At 54.7% G+C, this 15,993-nt stretch overlaps 1 protein-coding gene across 9 annotated transcripts; it reads left to right on the plus strand.

Moving 5' to 3' along the window:
• The first annotated feature begins 1,655 nt into the window (after nt 1–1,655).
• Nucleotides 1,656–14,347, plus strand: C10H15orf39 (chromosome 10 C15orf39 homolog). 9 transcript variants are annotated; one of them, XR_008841326.1, is made up of 5 exons: nt 1,656–1,773; nt 6,253–9,279; nt 9,654–9,691; nt 11,573–11,631; nt 12,834–12,921. XR_008841326.1 is itself a non-coding variant. In XM_056499972.1 (5 exons), the coding sequence occupies exons 2-4, from the start codon at nt 6,300–6,302 to the stop codon at nt 11,586–11,588; spliced, it is 3,030 nt and encodes a 1,009-aa protein (XP_056355947.1). In that variant the 5' UTR covers nt 1,656–1,773; nt 6,253–6,299; the 3' UTR covers nt 11,589–11,631; nt 12,830–12,859. The 9 variants fall into 9 exon arrangements, 8 of the variants coding, with proteins under 8 accessions (XP_056355947.1, XP_056355949.1, XP_056355950.1 ...); XM_056499972.1 differs by having other exon boundaries at nt 9,654–9,687; nt 12,830–12,859; XM_056499974.1 differs by lacking the exon at nt 11,573–11,631 and having other exon boundaries at nt 9,654–9,687; nt 12,830–14,347.
• The last annotated feature ends 1,646 nt before the right edge of the window (nt 14,348–15,993 follow it).

Consider the following 15,993-nt stretch of genomic DNA (forward strand, 5'->3'; position numbering starts at 1 on the left):
CATAACTCCAATTTACTGTATTATCTCCAGGCTGTATTATCCATTCATTTGCTTGTTTTAATACATAATAACTATTCTGTGTCACACACTAATATATAACATATCATAATTGAATGTAATAACTATTCTATAATTGCATTAGCAAAGCAAATATTAATGGCAACACCTGATCGATGAGCTCCAGACAGAGCAGTGGTGTGTAAATTCAGAGCCAAGGGACTGGGAATTCAGTGCCAGCTCCTCCCAGATCCTTGTTTTCCTTGCTGCTGCCACAAAACTGCTATAAATTAAAGCTGTAAGTGGAAAATAATGCTTGTGAGGCCAGGGAGAGGAGAATTCAAACCCTGCTTTCTGAATCAAGTAATAAAAAAGTGGGATTATTTCTTTTTCACTTAGAAATCTCTCTTTCTCAGTGCCTGAGGGAGCTGAGCTTCTGCCACTGCTTCACGGCCTTGAGCAACGCACTCTCAGGATCTGTGTCACTGGGTTAATCATATTTACGTGCCTTTTATGAGTGTTAATGATTACTCCGGGAATGTTTGCACGGACTTTTCCAGACGCGACTCCCTCGATAAACGCTCCGCGTTGATGCTTGGGGCCGGCGGGGGTTAATGCCAGGAGGAGGGGCTCTGATTTTGGGGCGGGGAGTGACTCTGGAGGGGCTCAGGAGCCATCCCAGGCTCCGCACACGAGATGGGAAAGCGATTTTCTGGGATTTATGTGCCCTCATCCCGGTGGGCTCAGCCTGGGGAAGGCTCTCTGTGCTCTCTAAGGGGGAGCTCCTGTTTCACAGGGAATCCACACAATACACGGGCTGGATGCAGGATCCTCTTCGTGAGGATTGCCTGTGTCACCGAAATTAGGAAACAAAACTCCTTAACACCGAGGGGGTTGTAAAAAATTGATGTTATTACGCGGGCAGGGCGGGTGACTCCACCTCATGGCTCAAGGTGAGCAGAATTTATCAGAAAAATGTTACATATGAAGGTTTTCGCTGTCAGGGTGAGCCGTGCACGTGTTTTTTTTTTAACAATTTGTTACTCAGGCTGCCGTGGAGCGCCTAAACCGGACTGGGCAGCACGGAATTGTTAGCGAGCCCTCGGCGTTCCACAGCCACATCGCGTTCCTTGGACCGTGACTTGGCCGCCAGCGCCTGCACCGGGGGGTCCCGGCCAGGGGGTTCTCTCCTCTTATTGGGGAGACCCCCCGAGGGGCACTGCCTGTAGCGGGGTCCCTCCCTGATGGGGGCTGCTTGTGAGGAGAGTCCCCCCTAATCAATGGGAGGGTGGTTCTAATGGGGGCTGCCTGGAATGGTGGCCCCTTCACTGGGGGCGTCTCCTTCATGAAGGCTGCTCTTGAAAACCGTGGTGGTTAAAAACCCATACCGGGGGCTGGCTGCAGAGGGGACCCCTCGGTGAGCGGCTCCCCGCTGCGGGTGTCCCTCGTGGGTGTGGGGATGTCCCCGTCCCTCCGAGCGCAGGGGCAGAGCCCGCAGCAGCTCAGCGCACATGTGCCTGGGCTGTCCCCTCCCGTCCCGTCCCGTCCCGTCCCGTCCCTCCCCTCCTCCGCCCGGCCCACACGCACACCCAGCCCTCTCATGCTCCTTCTCCACCTCCTCTCCTCCTCCTCCTCCCACTTCCTCTGCACAGGGCGGGCTGCCTGCCGAGGAGGGGCAGCAGCTGCCCCGTTCCCCCGCCCCGTGCCGAGCCGTCCGAGGCTGCGAGCCCGCAGCGATGCGCCGGGGGAGGCAGCGCGCCGCAGCCGCAGCCGCAGGTGAGTGCGGGGCCGGGGGATGCGCGTCCCGCAGGAGATGCAGGGATGCGGGGACAGCGGGGCGGGGGGACCCCCGGCAGCGCCGCGCTCCCCCGGGGCTGCTTCAGAAAATCTCCAGCGGGGGGAGAGATCCCTGCACGCCTTCCTCGGCATCGTCTGCTTCTCCTTGGGAGAGGAAAAATGCCGTGCAGGCTCCGGATCCCGGGATTTTACCCATTTATGGACGGTTTAGATCACGCGGCTGATCCGCAGCGTGAGTGCGCTCAAGCTTATGCGAGAGGTTTATTTTGGGGGTCTCCGGAGTGTTGCCCACGCGAAAGCGGCGGCCGTGGGTGTGCGGAGGGGACAGAAGGACGGACACGGCCACCCAGCCCTGCCACATCCACCCCTCGTGTTCTGGCAGGGGCTGCGGGCACCCAGGGGTCCCAGCCGTGACCGTGGCCAGACTTGGATGTGACACCGGAATGGGATCGCTGCGTTTCGGAGGGATTCTCATCCTCCAGCTAGAAGGGGACGCAGTCACTGAGCCCTTCTGGTGACTTCTCAGTGCCCCGTGAAGTTTTGGGGCTTTTAAATAAAAGTGGATATTCCTGGGGGTGTGTGGGAGTCCGATCGCAGACAAGCCGTGGCTTGGTGCACGCATTCCGTAGGGATAGTGCCTTAAAAAGCAGTTGCCTCGGTCCACGGGAAGGCTCCCTGCAAACTTTGTGGGAAAGGGCCAGGATGCGAGATGAGGGAGCTGAGACCGCTGGGGCCTCGTGTTTGTTCCCCCAAATGACCGAAGTCTGGGGGAGCCGTGCCGGTGAGCTCAGCGGTGAGCTGAGCAGGATCCCAAAGTCCCCGGGATTGTGAAACCGGGATTGCCGCCGGCCGGGCGGAATCCGCCTCCTTTGGTTTTGGGGAGACCCCAGGAGCCTCCCCCGCACCGCAGCACCTCGGCTGGGGTTGATGGGTGCCAGCGGGTTTAGGAGGCTTTATTTCTCGATTCCTGCGGCTGTTTTTGGCATCACGTGGCGATGGAGGAGGCGGGAGGCTGCGGTGAGAGGCTCCCGCTCCGGGCTCCGCATCCCGGGGAGGAGGAAATTCCGGGGAGCCTGATAACACACACGGGCGCATTGTTCCGAGCTGTCGGAGCAGAAAGACTGACTGAGGTGTTCCCAGCGGCCTTGGCAGGCCGAGGAGCGCAGGAGCCCTCCCGTGTCCCTTGGACACCCAAAACGCGGATAAGGCGCCCGCCGGAGCTTATCAGGGAGGTTTCGCTGCTGCGGCACGTGTTCCCTCTGCGCTTGGTTTTACTTTTACTCCCTGCCGGCCAAACGGCAAACCTTGTGGGAAAAAAACCAAAAAACCTGAGAAGGAGGAAGAGGGGGGAAAAAGTGAAAATAATATTAAAAAAGAGGAATAACGGGTTGCGTTTATTCCATCCGCTGCTGTTCCCAGCTGTAGGGTTTCGGAATTACTCGCTGCATGTGTTGGGGTTCTCCCAAGCATCCCCCCCAGCGCTGATTCCCACATGTCCCTCTCCTCCCCCGCCGGCTGCAAGAGGAATAATCCCAGAGGGGATAAAAGGCTGATGGTGACAGCAAAAGCAGAGCAGTTTTCCAGGTGTGAGGATGGCACGGGTTGGACAAAGTTCCTGTGGATTTCATGGAGAGAGGGCGCCCCGCTGCCTGTTTTGGTTTAATGAGCTCAGCCCTGTTTAACAATCCCTGTGCCCGGCTCTCTCGTCCTGCTTTGCAGCCCTCCAGTCAGAATTTAGCTCGGAGCTGGGTGAAACTGGGCGATTGCATCGTGCCCGGTGGTGTCACCCGATCCCGTGGTGACAGCAGGGCCGGTGTCACAATATCCCCACGGCTGGGAGTAACAGATCTTCGGGGAAAGGGGAAGAAGCAGCAGGAAACGTCAGGATTCACAAGATCCTGGATTTTGTCCACCCCTAACATTATCATAGCTGGGAAGGGATGCCCTCCCACGCAGCATCTCCCAGGGAGATGGATTTAAACACCACCCCCCAAGAGATCCTTTTGGAAGGACGACAACCCAGCCTGGGGTTTTCTTCAATTCAAAGGGAGCTGTTTTCCCTGGATCTAACTTAATTGGTACTGCATGTCTTGGAAATGACCCCAAGCACTTATCCTGAGGATAAAACTGCTGGAAATGATGTGGGGGAGCTGTTTCCAAGGGTGCATGCAGCGAGGGAAGCACCGAGGTTCCCGTGGGGGTTTTCAGAGGATTCCAGGGAAGCAGTGTCCTGCCTGGGAAGGGATAAATTGTTAAAGGTTGCATGAGAAACCCACAGGGAAGGCCCAGGGAGGGGTGCAGCCTCAGTTGTGCTGTTTTGGGGTGAGCTGGGGAGCTGCAGCACCACCAGCAGCTCGCTCTCTTATCTCCCCCACAAGTCTCCCCCCATATCTGCTCTGCTTCCCCTGCTGTTGATGTGGCTTTTATCTTATCTCCACGTGCTCTTCCTCCATTTCCTCCTTGGTTTCTCTGCTAACGCTGCCACTAAAGGGAAAAAACCACCCAAAAATGGAGGAGATCCTGGGTAGGGAGCCCATCCCTGGGCTTTGGGGTTGCTGGGCTGTGCTGGGTGACAGGGTGATGTTTGGCCATGCTGGGAGGGTGCTGAGTGATGCTCAGGTTTGTCCTGGGCCTGCTTTGGTGATGTACAGGATGCCCAGGTGGTGCTGGGGGATCCTGGTTGATGGTCCAGTGGTGCTCTTGGGGCTCAGGTGATGCCCAGAAGATGCTGGGTGATGCCAGGTGATGCTCAAAGAACACCTGGGGTTCTCAGGGATGCAGGACTGTGCTGGGACAGGCTGCCAGCTCCACCTGCTGGCACCCACCCCACAGCAGCCCCAAATCCCCTAAGGGAGAGGCTGAGCTGCTGCCTGGGGGTGAAAGCTTCAAATTGCTTCCCAAAGTGGAGCTGGTGATGGGAATTTTTGGCACTCTGTATATGTTGGCTCCTCACCTGAGCTGACCCAGCTTTGCTCCCTGCTGCCTGCAGCAGATGCTCTTGAGCTTTGGATCCAAAGCAGCCAGAGCTTTCCAGGGCTTTTCCAAGGAGACAGGTGGAGAAATGCCCTGCCAGCCTCCCAGGACTCCCCCCACTGGCAGGGAGGGTTGGATCCTGTGGGAAGGGGAGATCCCTGCACAATTCAGCCCTCATGACTGGCCACAATATAGAAAGTGTGCAAAAGACTGTGTGTCTCCAGTGAATGCACACACAGTTATTGGATTGGACCTGCAGTGACATTTCCCTATGGAAATGGATCTGCAGAGATTCCCAGTCTTGATCCAAGGCCTGCCTGATGCACTAAAAGTTTGTGCTAAGTATCAGTTTACTTAAAGTTGTTTTATTTGTGTTTTCATCAAAAGTAACTCGTTTGGAGACCAAATATTGGTCAAACAACTTTTATACAATGTTAGTTTCATTTTTTCTAAGTTTATTTTGTGTTTTTACTTGGAAAAAAATAATGTGGGGAAAGCTTTTTATCTTACCTGAAGTATAATTTTGTCTCAACCAGACTTAGCCTGGGAGTTAGTGCAAGGGTTTATGCATATTTGGAACAAAAAAGATACCTACTAACCTTTCACATTCTGCCTCAGAAGGCTTGAAATTTGTGATGATGAGGCTACATTTTCCAGAGATAATAACAGGAGAACTAAGTAAAACATCATCCAGAGTAAAACATCCAGAGTAAAACTCCCTGCCCCAGGGGAGGTACCTGGGTGTTCCCACTGAGCCTGAGCATTATATTAACCCGTGGAAATTTGTGTTTCCTGTCCTTCCCTCACCCCAGATAGATCATCACAATGGAACTGCAACTTCCCAGTCTTCTTGGAAGATCCATGGGTGATGGGGTCTTTCTACTCTTACCCTTCTCTTGCTTTTCCTTAGGCATTTTCTGAAGTGTTATTTTCATGCTTTTATATTGCTGTATTGCAATAGATAATAGCCAAAGCAGCTTTAATGCAACCAAACTGTTGTAAAGTAATCCAAATATTTATATATATATATATATTCATAAACTCCAGTCATTCAGCATGATTTCACTCTGATCATCCCCAGGGGATCCATTAACAAGAACCTGGGTGATTCTCACCTGGTGGGGTGGGTTGTAACCCTCTGGCACCTTGTGCCACTGTCGCAGTCGAGACGGACACAGGACACAACACTCGAGGTTCATGTGGCCAATTTTATTGAGTTCAGTTGCCTTTATATAGATTCTGAGAGCCAGTGTGGTTGGTTCTAATTGGCTGGATTTGGTTGCCACCCACCTCACTGGCCAATAGCTGCCTGCATCCCTAACAGCCTAAACGGGTTCCCTAACAGCTCAGACTGTCCGGTTCTAATTAGGGTGATCCAGAACTGTCAGCCACCACCCCAGGGTGGGTTGTAGCCCTGTGTCAGCCTCTGTCACAGGCTGCTGGCTGAGGACTGGCTTTGCTCATGGCTTGCTCTGTGTCTCTCAGGCAGGCCAGCTCAGCTCTGCTGCAGGGACCCTGCCAGCGATGTGTAAATGGCCTCAGAGCGGTGCTCGGAGTCTGCCCACCCCGTGATTTTCAACAAGCTACCTCATCCAGAGCCTGCCACCGCCTTCCTGCCCAGCAGAATCCCTGCCACATCCAGCCCTGTGCCCCACCCTGAAAACCTTTTCAACTACAAGGGCTCCTACTTTGCCTGCCCGCTGCAGAGCCCCGAGGGTCCCGAGCAGCCCCCGGCTGGCTGGAGCCCCGCGCCCGCCTACCTGCACCACAGCCCCAGTGCCCTGGGCCAGCCTGGGCCAGCTGAGGAGCCGCTGCTGGGCTTCCTGGTGCACCCAGCAGAGAGCCCAGGTGCTGGGCTGCAGCCCCCAGACTCCCAGCACAGCAAGGACAGGCTGAGCCAGAAGCAGCTGATGCCCAGGAAGAAGCTGGACAGAGCCAGGTGCCCGTTGCCGGTGAAGAAGCCGCTGCTGGTGAAGAAGGCAGCCCCTCTAGCAGTCCCCAGGCCTGTGTACGGAGCCCCTGCCTCCTTCCTGGCTCCCAGGATGGCTCTGCTACTGGGAACACAGGCACAGAGCCTGCAGCAGCGACCAGGGGTGGCAAACTGGGCCCTGCCCCCTGCCACCCACGCTCTGCACCCCAGCGAGCCCCACAAGACCGGTCCCTGCTCCGACCACGGCCTCGCGCTGCTGCCGTCCAGCCTGGCCCTGCCTCCCAAGGAGCAGCTGGGCTCTCCCATCGCCTTACCCCACTGCTGTGTCACCTTTGATAAGTATGGGCCACCCCCCAGCAGCCCCTTCCTGGAAGCAAGTTGTCCCACTGCCCAGAGCCAGAAGAAGGTGCCAGAGCTCCCCAGCCTCAGCCTGGAGCCCTGGCCCAAGCTCCAGACACCAGACGCCAGCCCAGTGAGCAGGGAGAGGCCAGCAATGTGCTACCCACCCTCTCCCTACCCGCTGTCACCTCACAGAGCTGGGCCCCTCTACCACCCCCCAGCTCCCACTGTGGGAGAGCCCAGTGCTCTGCCCACCTTTGGCTACGTGGGAAGCAGGGAGCCCTTTGCCAGCACCTACCTCAAGCCCCAAGTGCCCAGGAGTTACTTTCCCAGCCCCTTGGAGCCCTACGTGCAGAGCCCAGCGGGTGCCAGGCTGGGGGTGGTGCTGAGGGATGCTGTGCCCCCCGAGCTGCCCAGGAGCACGGGGTACCCGGGGTTTGCCCTCAGCCCAGGTGATGCAGCTGTGTTCCACGGCTCCTTTCCCAGCACAGAGCCGGGCTGTGAGCAGCACGGGGCGGACAGCCTGCACTGGAGAGCAGCACCGACGCACAGCAGCGCTTTCCAACCTGTCTGCACCGCAGAGAAGCTGTCTGGGGGCTCTGGGGGGCTCGCTGAGACATTTCCTGAGAGAGGAGGCAGCTGGGAGAAACTCAGGCAAGGGGAGGAGGAGCCCCTGTACCCAGAGAGGAGGAGCAGCAGCCCAGCCCCTCAGGACTTCCCCCGTGGGGGAGCAGGGGAAGGAAATGCCTGTGAGGTCAAGGATCCAGCCCAGGAGCTCATCCGCCCTTCTCCATCCGTGACCCCCACCAGGAGGCTGGAAGAGCTGAGGGACACCAAGGCTTTGTCATCCTCCCCTCCCATGCCTGTGATCCACAACGTCTTCAGCCTGGCTCCTTACCAGGAGTACCTGCGGAGGGCCAAGGAATCAAACCCCCTCCTGTTCTGCAGGAAGCATCTGTGGGAGCACTCCTCACCCCAAAATACAGGTGGCAGCCAGGAGCCTGCTGCTCCCAGAGACGTCTCAGTGGTGTCCAGCCTGGGGTCGGGCAGTGGTGCAGTGCAGAGCCAAGGGGAAAGCTGTTACCCGAGCGTCCCTAAAAAGCCAAAGCCTGAGCCCCAAGAGCTGGAGTCTCAGGAGGACAGCCCTGACGGGGTGGACTCTGAGGAGCTGCCCCCTGAGGAGATGGCTCTGGACCTTAGCTTCAAGAAGGGACTGGTGGAAGCTGGGGACACCCAGAGACCCACTGAGTGTGTGGAGGGGACAATGAATGGAGAAGATAAGGAGGAGAAGGAAGCTGCAGGAGGGAAGGAGGGGTTGGGAGAGGGTGCACAGCCCCCCATGCCTGAGGCAGACTCTGGGAGCAGGGGCAACTTCCAGAGCTCAATCAGCTTCATGTTCCAAAAATACAAGCTCCTGCCCTCCCTCCTGCCCAGCACTGAGCCCCCCCAGCGGGATGGCAGCCCCAAAGCCCCCCAGCCCAGCTCCCCCAGCAGCACCCCCACGTTGGCTCACCCAGCCTCCTCCCCATCCAACCCCCCGTTGCCACTGCCTGGCCCCCAGCTCAGCATCATCGTTGCCCCAAACCTTCCCCAGACCCTGCTTCTCAAAGCCCCAGCCACCCCCGTGGCAGAGAGGGTCTCGGTGGTCAAGCAGGTGGGTGGTGTCCCCACCCAGACCCCCTCTCAGTGTTTCACCTCCCTGCACACCTCGCTGTGTGACACGATTTCGGGCTCGGTGTCCCGCTCCTCCCCAGAGCTCCTGCGGCAGTGGCTGGAGAAGGCTGAGCCGGCAGAAGAGCTGGGAGAGATGCCCAAATCCCTGCCTAAGCCCAAAAATGGCTCCAAGGCTCCCAATCCTCACAAACCCAGCAATGGCAGGGAAATCTGGTTGGCTTTCCAGGACGTGGCTGGGCTCCTCACCAAACTGCTCTGCCAGCTGGAGAACTTCAAGTCCTCTTGCCCTTTCCCCTACGTCGTCCGGGCGGGAGCCATCTTCATCCCCATCCACGTGGTGAAGGAGAAGCTCTTCCCAAAGCTGCCCGGGAGCTTCGTGGACCAAGTGCTGCAGAAGCACAAGGTGGAGCTTCGTCCCACCACCCTCTCAGAGGAGAAGCACCTGAGGGACCTGGAGCTGAAGAGCTGCACCTCCCGCATGCTGAAGCTCCTGGCGCTCAAGCAGCTTCGCGAAATCTACCCCGACCTGCTCAACCTCCACTGGCACAGCTCCATCCAGCAGCAGCTCGGTAGGTAGCTCAGCATCTCCTGGGGATGGGTCCCAGGGGCTCTCCCAAGGATGTTCCAGCTGCACCTGCCCTCCAGGTGCTGCTGTTCTTGGGGAGCATCCAGAGGTGCCTCAGCATCCCCATCTTATTGAGGGTTCTGCCCAGCTTTTCATCTCTGGGTTGAGGAGGGTGAAAGTTGGAGCTGGAAGGGAGAAAACTCATCCTGGGGGAATCAAGGAGGTTTCAGTCAGTTCCAGGCCACCTCTGCCCATCCAAGGGTGCTGTGTCACACCTGCCACCCTTGGCTGTCCCATCCAGCTGGTGACTTCACTGCTCTGTCCCCATAACCTTTTGTTGCTGCTCAGGTCCATTACCAGCAACTTTATTTCTTCCAGGTTCCAGCTCAGAGACTGGCCAGCAGCCTTCCAAGTAGGTAACTCCTCTTCCATGTGGGTTTATAGGAATTTGTTTGTCATTTGTTTGTTTATAGGGATTTGTTTGTCATTTTGTGGAGGTGTAGTTGTGTGGATTTCATGAGATGATGAGCAGCTGGAGTTGGCTGGGGGGTGCTCCACTCTTTGGGCTGAGCTGGAGCAGGGAATATTTTGGATGTGGAGATGTGCCCTCCCTAACCACTCCTTTCTCTCCCGGGTAGCCCAGCTGCCTCTGCTGCCACGGCTTTCTCTGCTGCTCACAGTGTTCTCTGCCTGCAGCTTTCCCTGCTGCCTGCAGCTCTGTCTTGTTTTGGAAAGACAGGTGGCTGCTTGTGGAGGGCAGGAGCCTCACTAGAATGGAAAATGCAAAACCCCTCCCTCCGAATTATTATAGATTCCAAATTAAGGGGCTCTCAGGCAAAGATACGAGGATAGGAATATTTCTTTAATAGGAAAATTAAAATAAAATGCAGTAGTACAAAACACTGACATGTGAGAATACAGCCTGACACCCCGTCAGTCAGGGTGTTGGTAGCAGTCCCATTAGATGGTGGCTGCATCCTCCTGCAGAAAGGTGTAGGTTTCCTCTGAAGGTCCAGTGGGGGCATAGATGGGTCTGGTCTTTCTCTGGGAATCCAGTGGAAAAGGCTGACCGTGGTGTTCCAAATCTCAGATCATATCCAGGTAGGAAGGCTTGGTGCCTCTGCCTGGGTGGAGCATCTCACAGTGGGATGATTTAATTTTATCAGTCATGCAGTGGGACTCAATGGCACATTAACACGAGATATCTCTCTGGAGGATGGGTTAAGGAAGAGATAAAGAACACTGCCCCACCTGGTTTTAACAGCTGGCCCATTGACAGATGATATCTGCCTGGACAAAGGATACATCATGGAAGAGATAAACTGTCCCACCTGGTTTTAGCAGCTGGCCCATTAACTGATGATATCCCCCCTGGGGAGTTATGAGGGATGGGTCATGGAAGAGATAAAGAACATCGCCCCACCTGGTTTTAACAGCTAGCCCGTTAACAGAAGATATCTCCATGGACAAAGATTGAGTCTGGAAGAGATAAAGAACATCGCCCCACCTGTTTTTAACAGATAGTAATAGAACACATACTGCTGATTACATTGCATTGCAGCCTAAGACTAGGTTTCTCTGCAGCCTGCAGCTCTCTGCACTGCCACCATCTCCCTACAATACCACAGCAGTTTTTGTCCTCACATGGAGCACCAGTTGTCCCAGTTGTCACTTGAGTGTTGGAGACAGGAATGCAACAAACACACCATGGGGTTCTGCAGCAACAGCCGTGGTTTATTGTCTGACAGGTCTTTCTATAGGGGTTCAAATTGTTATGTGATTGGCTGAAGACCTTAACTCTGCCCAGCTCACTGGTCAGTGGAATAGGAGTGCATCCCTGGTTCACAGGGATTGGCTGAGGCCCCCTGTTTGAACTTAATCCAGATTGTCATTAGCTTGGTGACTCGTTCAGTACGTGGCATCGTGAATGGCTCAGAGGGAGTCGCCACCACCCCAACCACAACCCCTGTATCTACAGCTTCTGCCCCGTGGGGGAATGCTTGTGACTCGAGCCACTTTGAGCAGCTCGTTTGGCTTTGCAGAAGCTGAGTTATTTTCCTTTGAGGAGAACCTTGTCCAGAACAAGCCTTCCAAGTCCTCATTGTGAAAATAAAGTTCCTTAGCACACCTAGGTGATGTAAAGAAGCAGTTTAGGTTTCACCTTGTTAATTTTGTTCAAAAGTCCATATTTTGATCCTATTATAGTTGTTAAAGGGGGAGACGTGTGGGGTGGGTGTACACCCCCCTCAAAAGTCTGAGGTGCTCTTGTGTTCTCATGTTCTTCTCATGTTTTTCAGTCAACTCACAACATAACCTAGCAAGCTGACAGCTTGTCGGAAGCAGAAGATTGTCCATGGTAAGACAATCTGCCCATCACCCTACTCAAACTCCAAGACTCAAATATTTGGTAGACATCAGTGGTAGAAATCCGTGTGTTTTTAACTGAAATAATTTTAAGTTGAATTGTGTATTGTTTGTAGTGTTAAGTTGTAAAATTGTAACTTCTAAGTAATAAGCCTGCAGCATGTCATCTTAAAAACTTGCTCCTGAATATGAATACTACAACTCCAATGTTACAAAAGATACATCACTGCCTGAGAAAAGCTAGGCTTGTCAAGTTAAGTGGAAAGTCTTACTCAAACTAAATTTATTATGTAAATCATCATAGTGTCTTTGTCTGCAAAGGAAAACAAAAAACAATTTACATTTTTTAATACAACAAAATGGGGAGTTGTCACAGCACAGCTAGTCTGTAGCTGGGCAAATTTGGCCATAAGTAAGAAACTCAATCCAGCTAGCCTGGTTCAATAAATAGGGCCCTGGGTAAATAAGAATAGGTTGGATTCAAACCTACACAGGGACCCTCAGCCAATCTCGTTCAGCCCTAAATGTCGATGGAGCAGTGTTAAGACCTCAACTAATCACATGTGTAAGCCCAGGAGATTTGAAGCCCTATAAAAAGAGGCACTAAACAATAAATGAAATTTTTTGTCACAAAGACCTCTGAGAGCAATGTAGCCTCTGTCTCCAGCCAGTGACCCCACTGTAATACTTGGGAGCATCCAGAGGTGCCTCAGCATCCCCCTCCTACTGAGGGTTCTGTCCAGCTTTTCCTCTCTGGGTTGGGGAGGGTGAAAGTTGGAGCTGGAAGGGAAAAAACTCATCCTGGGGGTATCAAGGAGGTTTCAGTCAATTCCAGGCCACCTCTGCCCATCAATGGGTGCTGTGTCACACCTGCTACCCATGGCTGTCCCATCCAGCTGGTGACTTCACTGCTCTGTCCCCATAACCTTTTGTTGCTGCTCAGGTCCATTACCAGCAACTTTATTTCTTCCAGGTTCCAGCTCAGAGACTGGCCAGCCTCCCAAGTAGATAACTCCTCTTCCACGTGGGTTTATAGGAATTTATGGGATTTGTTTGTCATTGTGTGGATTTCATGTGATGATGAGCAGCTGGAGCTGGCTGGGGTGTCTCCACTCCTTGGGGCCAGCCTGGGGCAGGGAATATTTGGGATGTGGAGATCTGCCCTCCCTAACCACTCCTTTCTCTTCCAGGTAGCCCTGGCATGGCACTGAAAGCTGATGGCAAAGAGACAGCCACGGACAGATCAAGGAAAAGGAGGCACTGAGGAATGTGCCAAGGGCAACAGCCAAAAAATTATTGGAATGGGAAGGTCCTGAGTCCCCAAAGCTGTGGATGCCAACACCACCAGCAGCCCTGCAGGCACGTGCTCAGCTCCCACCAGCATCAGGATCCTCCAGGATGTTGATACCTTGCCAGGGCCCCTGTGGGGCTGCTGCTCAGGGTGGAGAACAGCTCAGAGGTGCTCCAGGAACACACACAGGGATGCTGGTTGGTTATGAGCCCCTCACTGCAGCTGGAGCTGCTTTTCTTTGAATGGATCATCCTTTAGTGCATCTTCTGCCTCCATCTGTGATTCCCCTGGTGAGCTGAGAGGGAATGGCTGGAGTGCCAGTGGAGCTGGATCAGGAGGAGCATGGAAATGGCCACAGCACCATCCCCAGACTTGGAAAAAAGGGACTGCAGGGATGACATCCCACCTCCTTCTCTCTCCTCTGAATCCCCCCTCCTGCTTTATCCATGCTATTCCCAATAAAGATCCCTTTCCTCTGAGATTTTCACCTTTAAAGTGCCACAAAGACCTGGCATGACAGCAAGGGAATCGTGACTTGCATAGTCCCAGGACTAAGTTTTTGTTGTTATAAATGAAGACATTTTACAAATGTTCTGGATTTACCTTTATAAGGAGCTGCTGCCTTCAGGTCATGTTTTTTGGGTATTTTTTTTCTTTAAATACAACAACTTATACATGTCATTTTATTTAAACTGAAAGGCTGCAAGAAAGATTTAGAGACTCTTAAAGAAAAGAAAACTAAATCACTTTACCTCCCAGGTTCTGTCCCAAAGAAGAATGTGGGAGATGCACGTTTAGGGACCACCTTGGTGGAGACTAAAGGGGCAGAGAGGGGAGTGATGCTGCCACACCGTGGATCCTTTCATCCCAAAGGGTTACAGGCATCCCAGGAGGGATGTGGGCATCCCAGGACTTACGGACATCCCCTCACCCTGGGGGGCTGCAGCAGGGTACACAGCAGAGGCCTTAAAAACTCAAAAAACCTCATTGCTCAGGTGTTCTTCAAGCTGCTGCAAGGGCATGGAGGAGCAAAACAAGGGTTATTTTTTATTTCACTACAGGGAATATTTATATTAAACTAAGAAAACAGAGGGGGTGAGGGAAGTGACCCTACCCAAACTGTACTTATTTTAGCCAAAAGGTGTGTTTGCTACTGGGGGATTTCTGTGGGTGCCTTCCTGGTTTTCTGTGGGGCTGGGGTGGCTGTGGATGGGATGGGTGAGGGGGATGCTGCTGTTCTCCTCACTCCCCCTCACCACTCCATGCCTGTGCACAGTGATTTGGAAAGCAGTGTTTGTACATAATGTTGTTTTTATATATGTATAAGGTTCTGGGGAAGAAAGTTCCTTCCCTTTATTTAATTTTTTGTAAGAATATGAAGAGTTGCTTCACTTGGTTTTAAAGAGTTTGGCCTGTTTCCTGACGTGCCTTGCTTCTGTCTCTGCCTCCCAGTGTGGGCACAATGGGACCTTGCTGGGGCTGGAGGGTCCCCAAATCCCCCACCCGAGGCACTTGCCCACTTCTCCCTGCAACAAGCCACAAGTGCTGTGCCCAGCCCCTTTGTCCCATTGCTGGGGGCTGGATCCAGTGTCCGGGATGCCATCACAGGAGCACATCCCAGCCTGCACAAAGCCCCTGGGTGACAGCCTGGGAAGAGGGTGCTGGTGGATTTGTGACCACCAGGAAGTGGGCAGGAGAGTGGGGCGTGCTCAGGGATGCAGCCTGGGCTGGGAACCCCTGACATCCTTCCCCTTGTGAGCCTCCATCAGGCACAGAATCCACCTGATCCCAAAGGCCAAGTGCTGCAATCCACATTTTTTAACCCCAATTAGTGGAGCCCAGCAGGTGAACACTGCCCACAACCTCACAAAAAGGGTGTTTTGGGGAGCAGGGTTTGGGGATCATCCTGCCTGGAGGGACAGGTCCACCCCCCCTGTGCTGCCAAGGGCTCAGTGAGGAGCAGAGGGAAGCTGAGACCTCTCCAGCTTCACCTGCGGGAGTGCAGATGAGTCTGTGTGTTAATTGGGAGCAGCTGGAATGGAGCCACATCCCCCTCCCCCACCTGGGAAACCAGATAAAAGCCAGGGCTTGGCTGGGCTTCTGTGTTCTCTTCTGGGGTGCTGCCAGGTAAGGGGTGCTGGTGGGCCTGGCCCTCCCTGGGGAGGTTTCTGGGGACAGGGTGGGTGTTTGGAGCAGGGAATGAGGTCATGTCTGAGCCCAGGGCTGGTTACAGCCTGGGAGCTTCCCAGGAGGTGCTGGGGCTTGGCACAGGCTTTCCTGAGCTGGGAGGCTGCTGGGGAGGAGGAAGGTGTTCTAATAAGGAGCTCTGGGGGTGGGAAGCTTGGGAATGGGTCAGACACAGGGATGTGGGAGCTGCAGAGACCCATTCTTAATCTGCTGCTGTCCTTCTCCACAGCTGAGCTCCCCCAGGATGAGCCCAGGGGTTGGACCACCGAGCCCCCTGCAGCCAGGAATGATGCTCCGTGCTGAGAGGGAAGGGGCTGGGGCCCCTGCCAGCAGGTTGTGCTGCAGAGCCTTTCTGCTCCTGGCCATGTCTGTGTGTGCTGCTGTGTGTCTGGCTGCTGTCACCTGGCATCCCCCGGGCTCCTCAGCCTCCCAGCAGGGGGTGGGTGACAGTCTGGTGACAGCACGTGGGGATCTCCTCCCTTCGGGCTGCTTCCCAGGGGATCAAGGAGTTGTGACCCCTGGGCCATGGAATGGGGGATGGAGCCTGGGGACACGGACTGCAGCCACAAGGACATCTCAGACCTCCCTGGAGTGGCAGCCTGGATCTGGGGACAGGGAAGGGCTCAGGCTGGGCACAGCTGTGGCACTGTCCCCTGCACAGTGGCCTGGCAGAAAGGTGCCTGCTGCCTCAACTTGGCTCCTCCAGACTGAGAGTGTCCCCAGTCCTGGCCCCTGGCGTCACCTCACTCAGGGAGGCCTCCACAGAGCAGGACCAGGCTCTCATGGTGCCACACAGATGCCAGCAGTGACTTCAGCTGTGGGGCAGCCAGCAGGCACAGCAGAGCCCCAGGGCCCACAGAGGGGGTCTGAGGCCAC

This window comes from Oenanthe melanoleuca, chromosome 10, assembly GCF_029582105.1.
Source record: "Oenanthe melanoleuca isolate GR-GAL-2019-014 chromosome 10, OMel1.0, whole genome shotgun sequence".
Lineage (NCBI taxonomy): Eukaryota > Metazoa > Chordata > Aves > Passeriformes > Muscicapidae > Oenanthe > Oenanthe melanoleuca.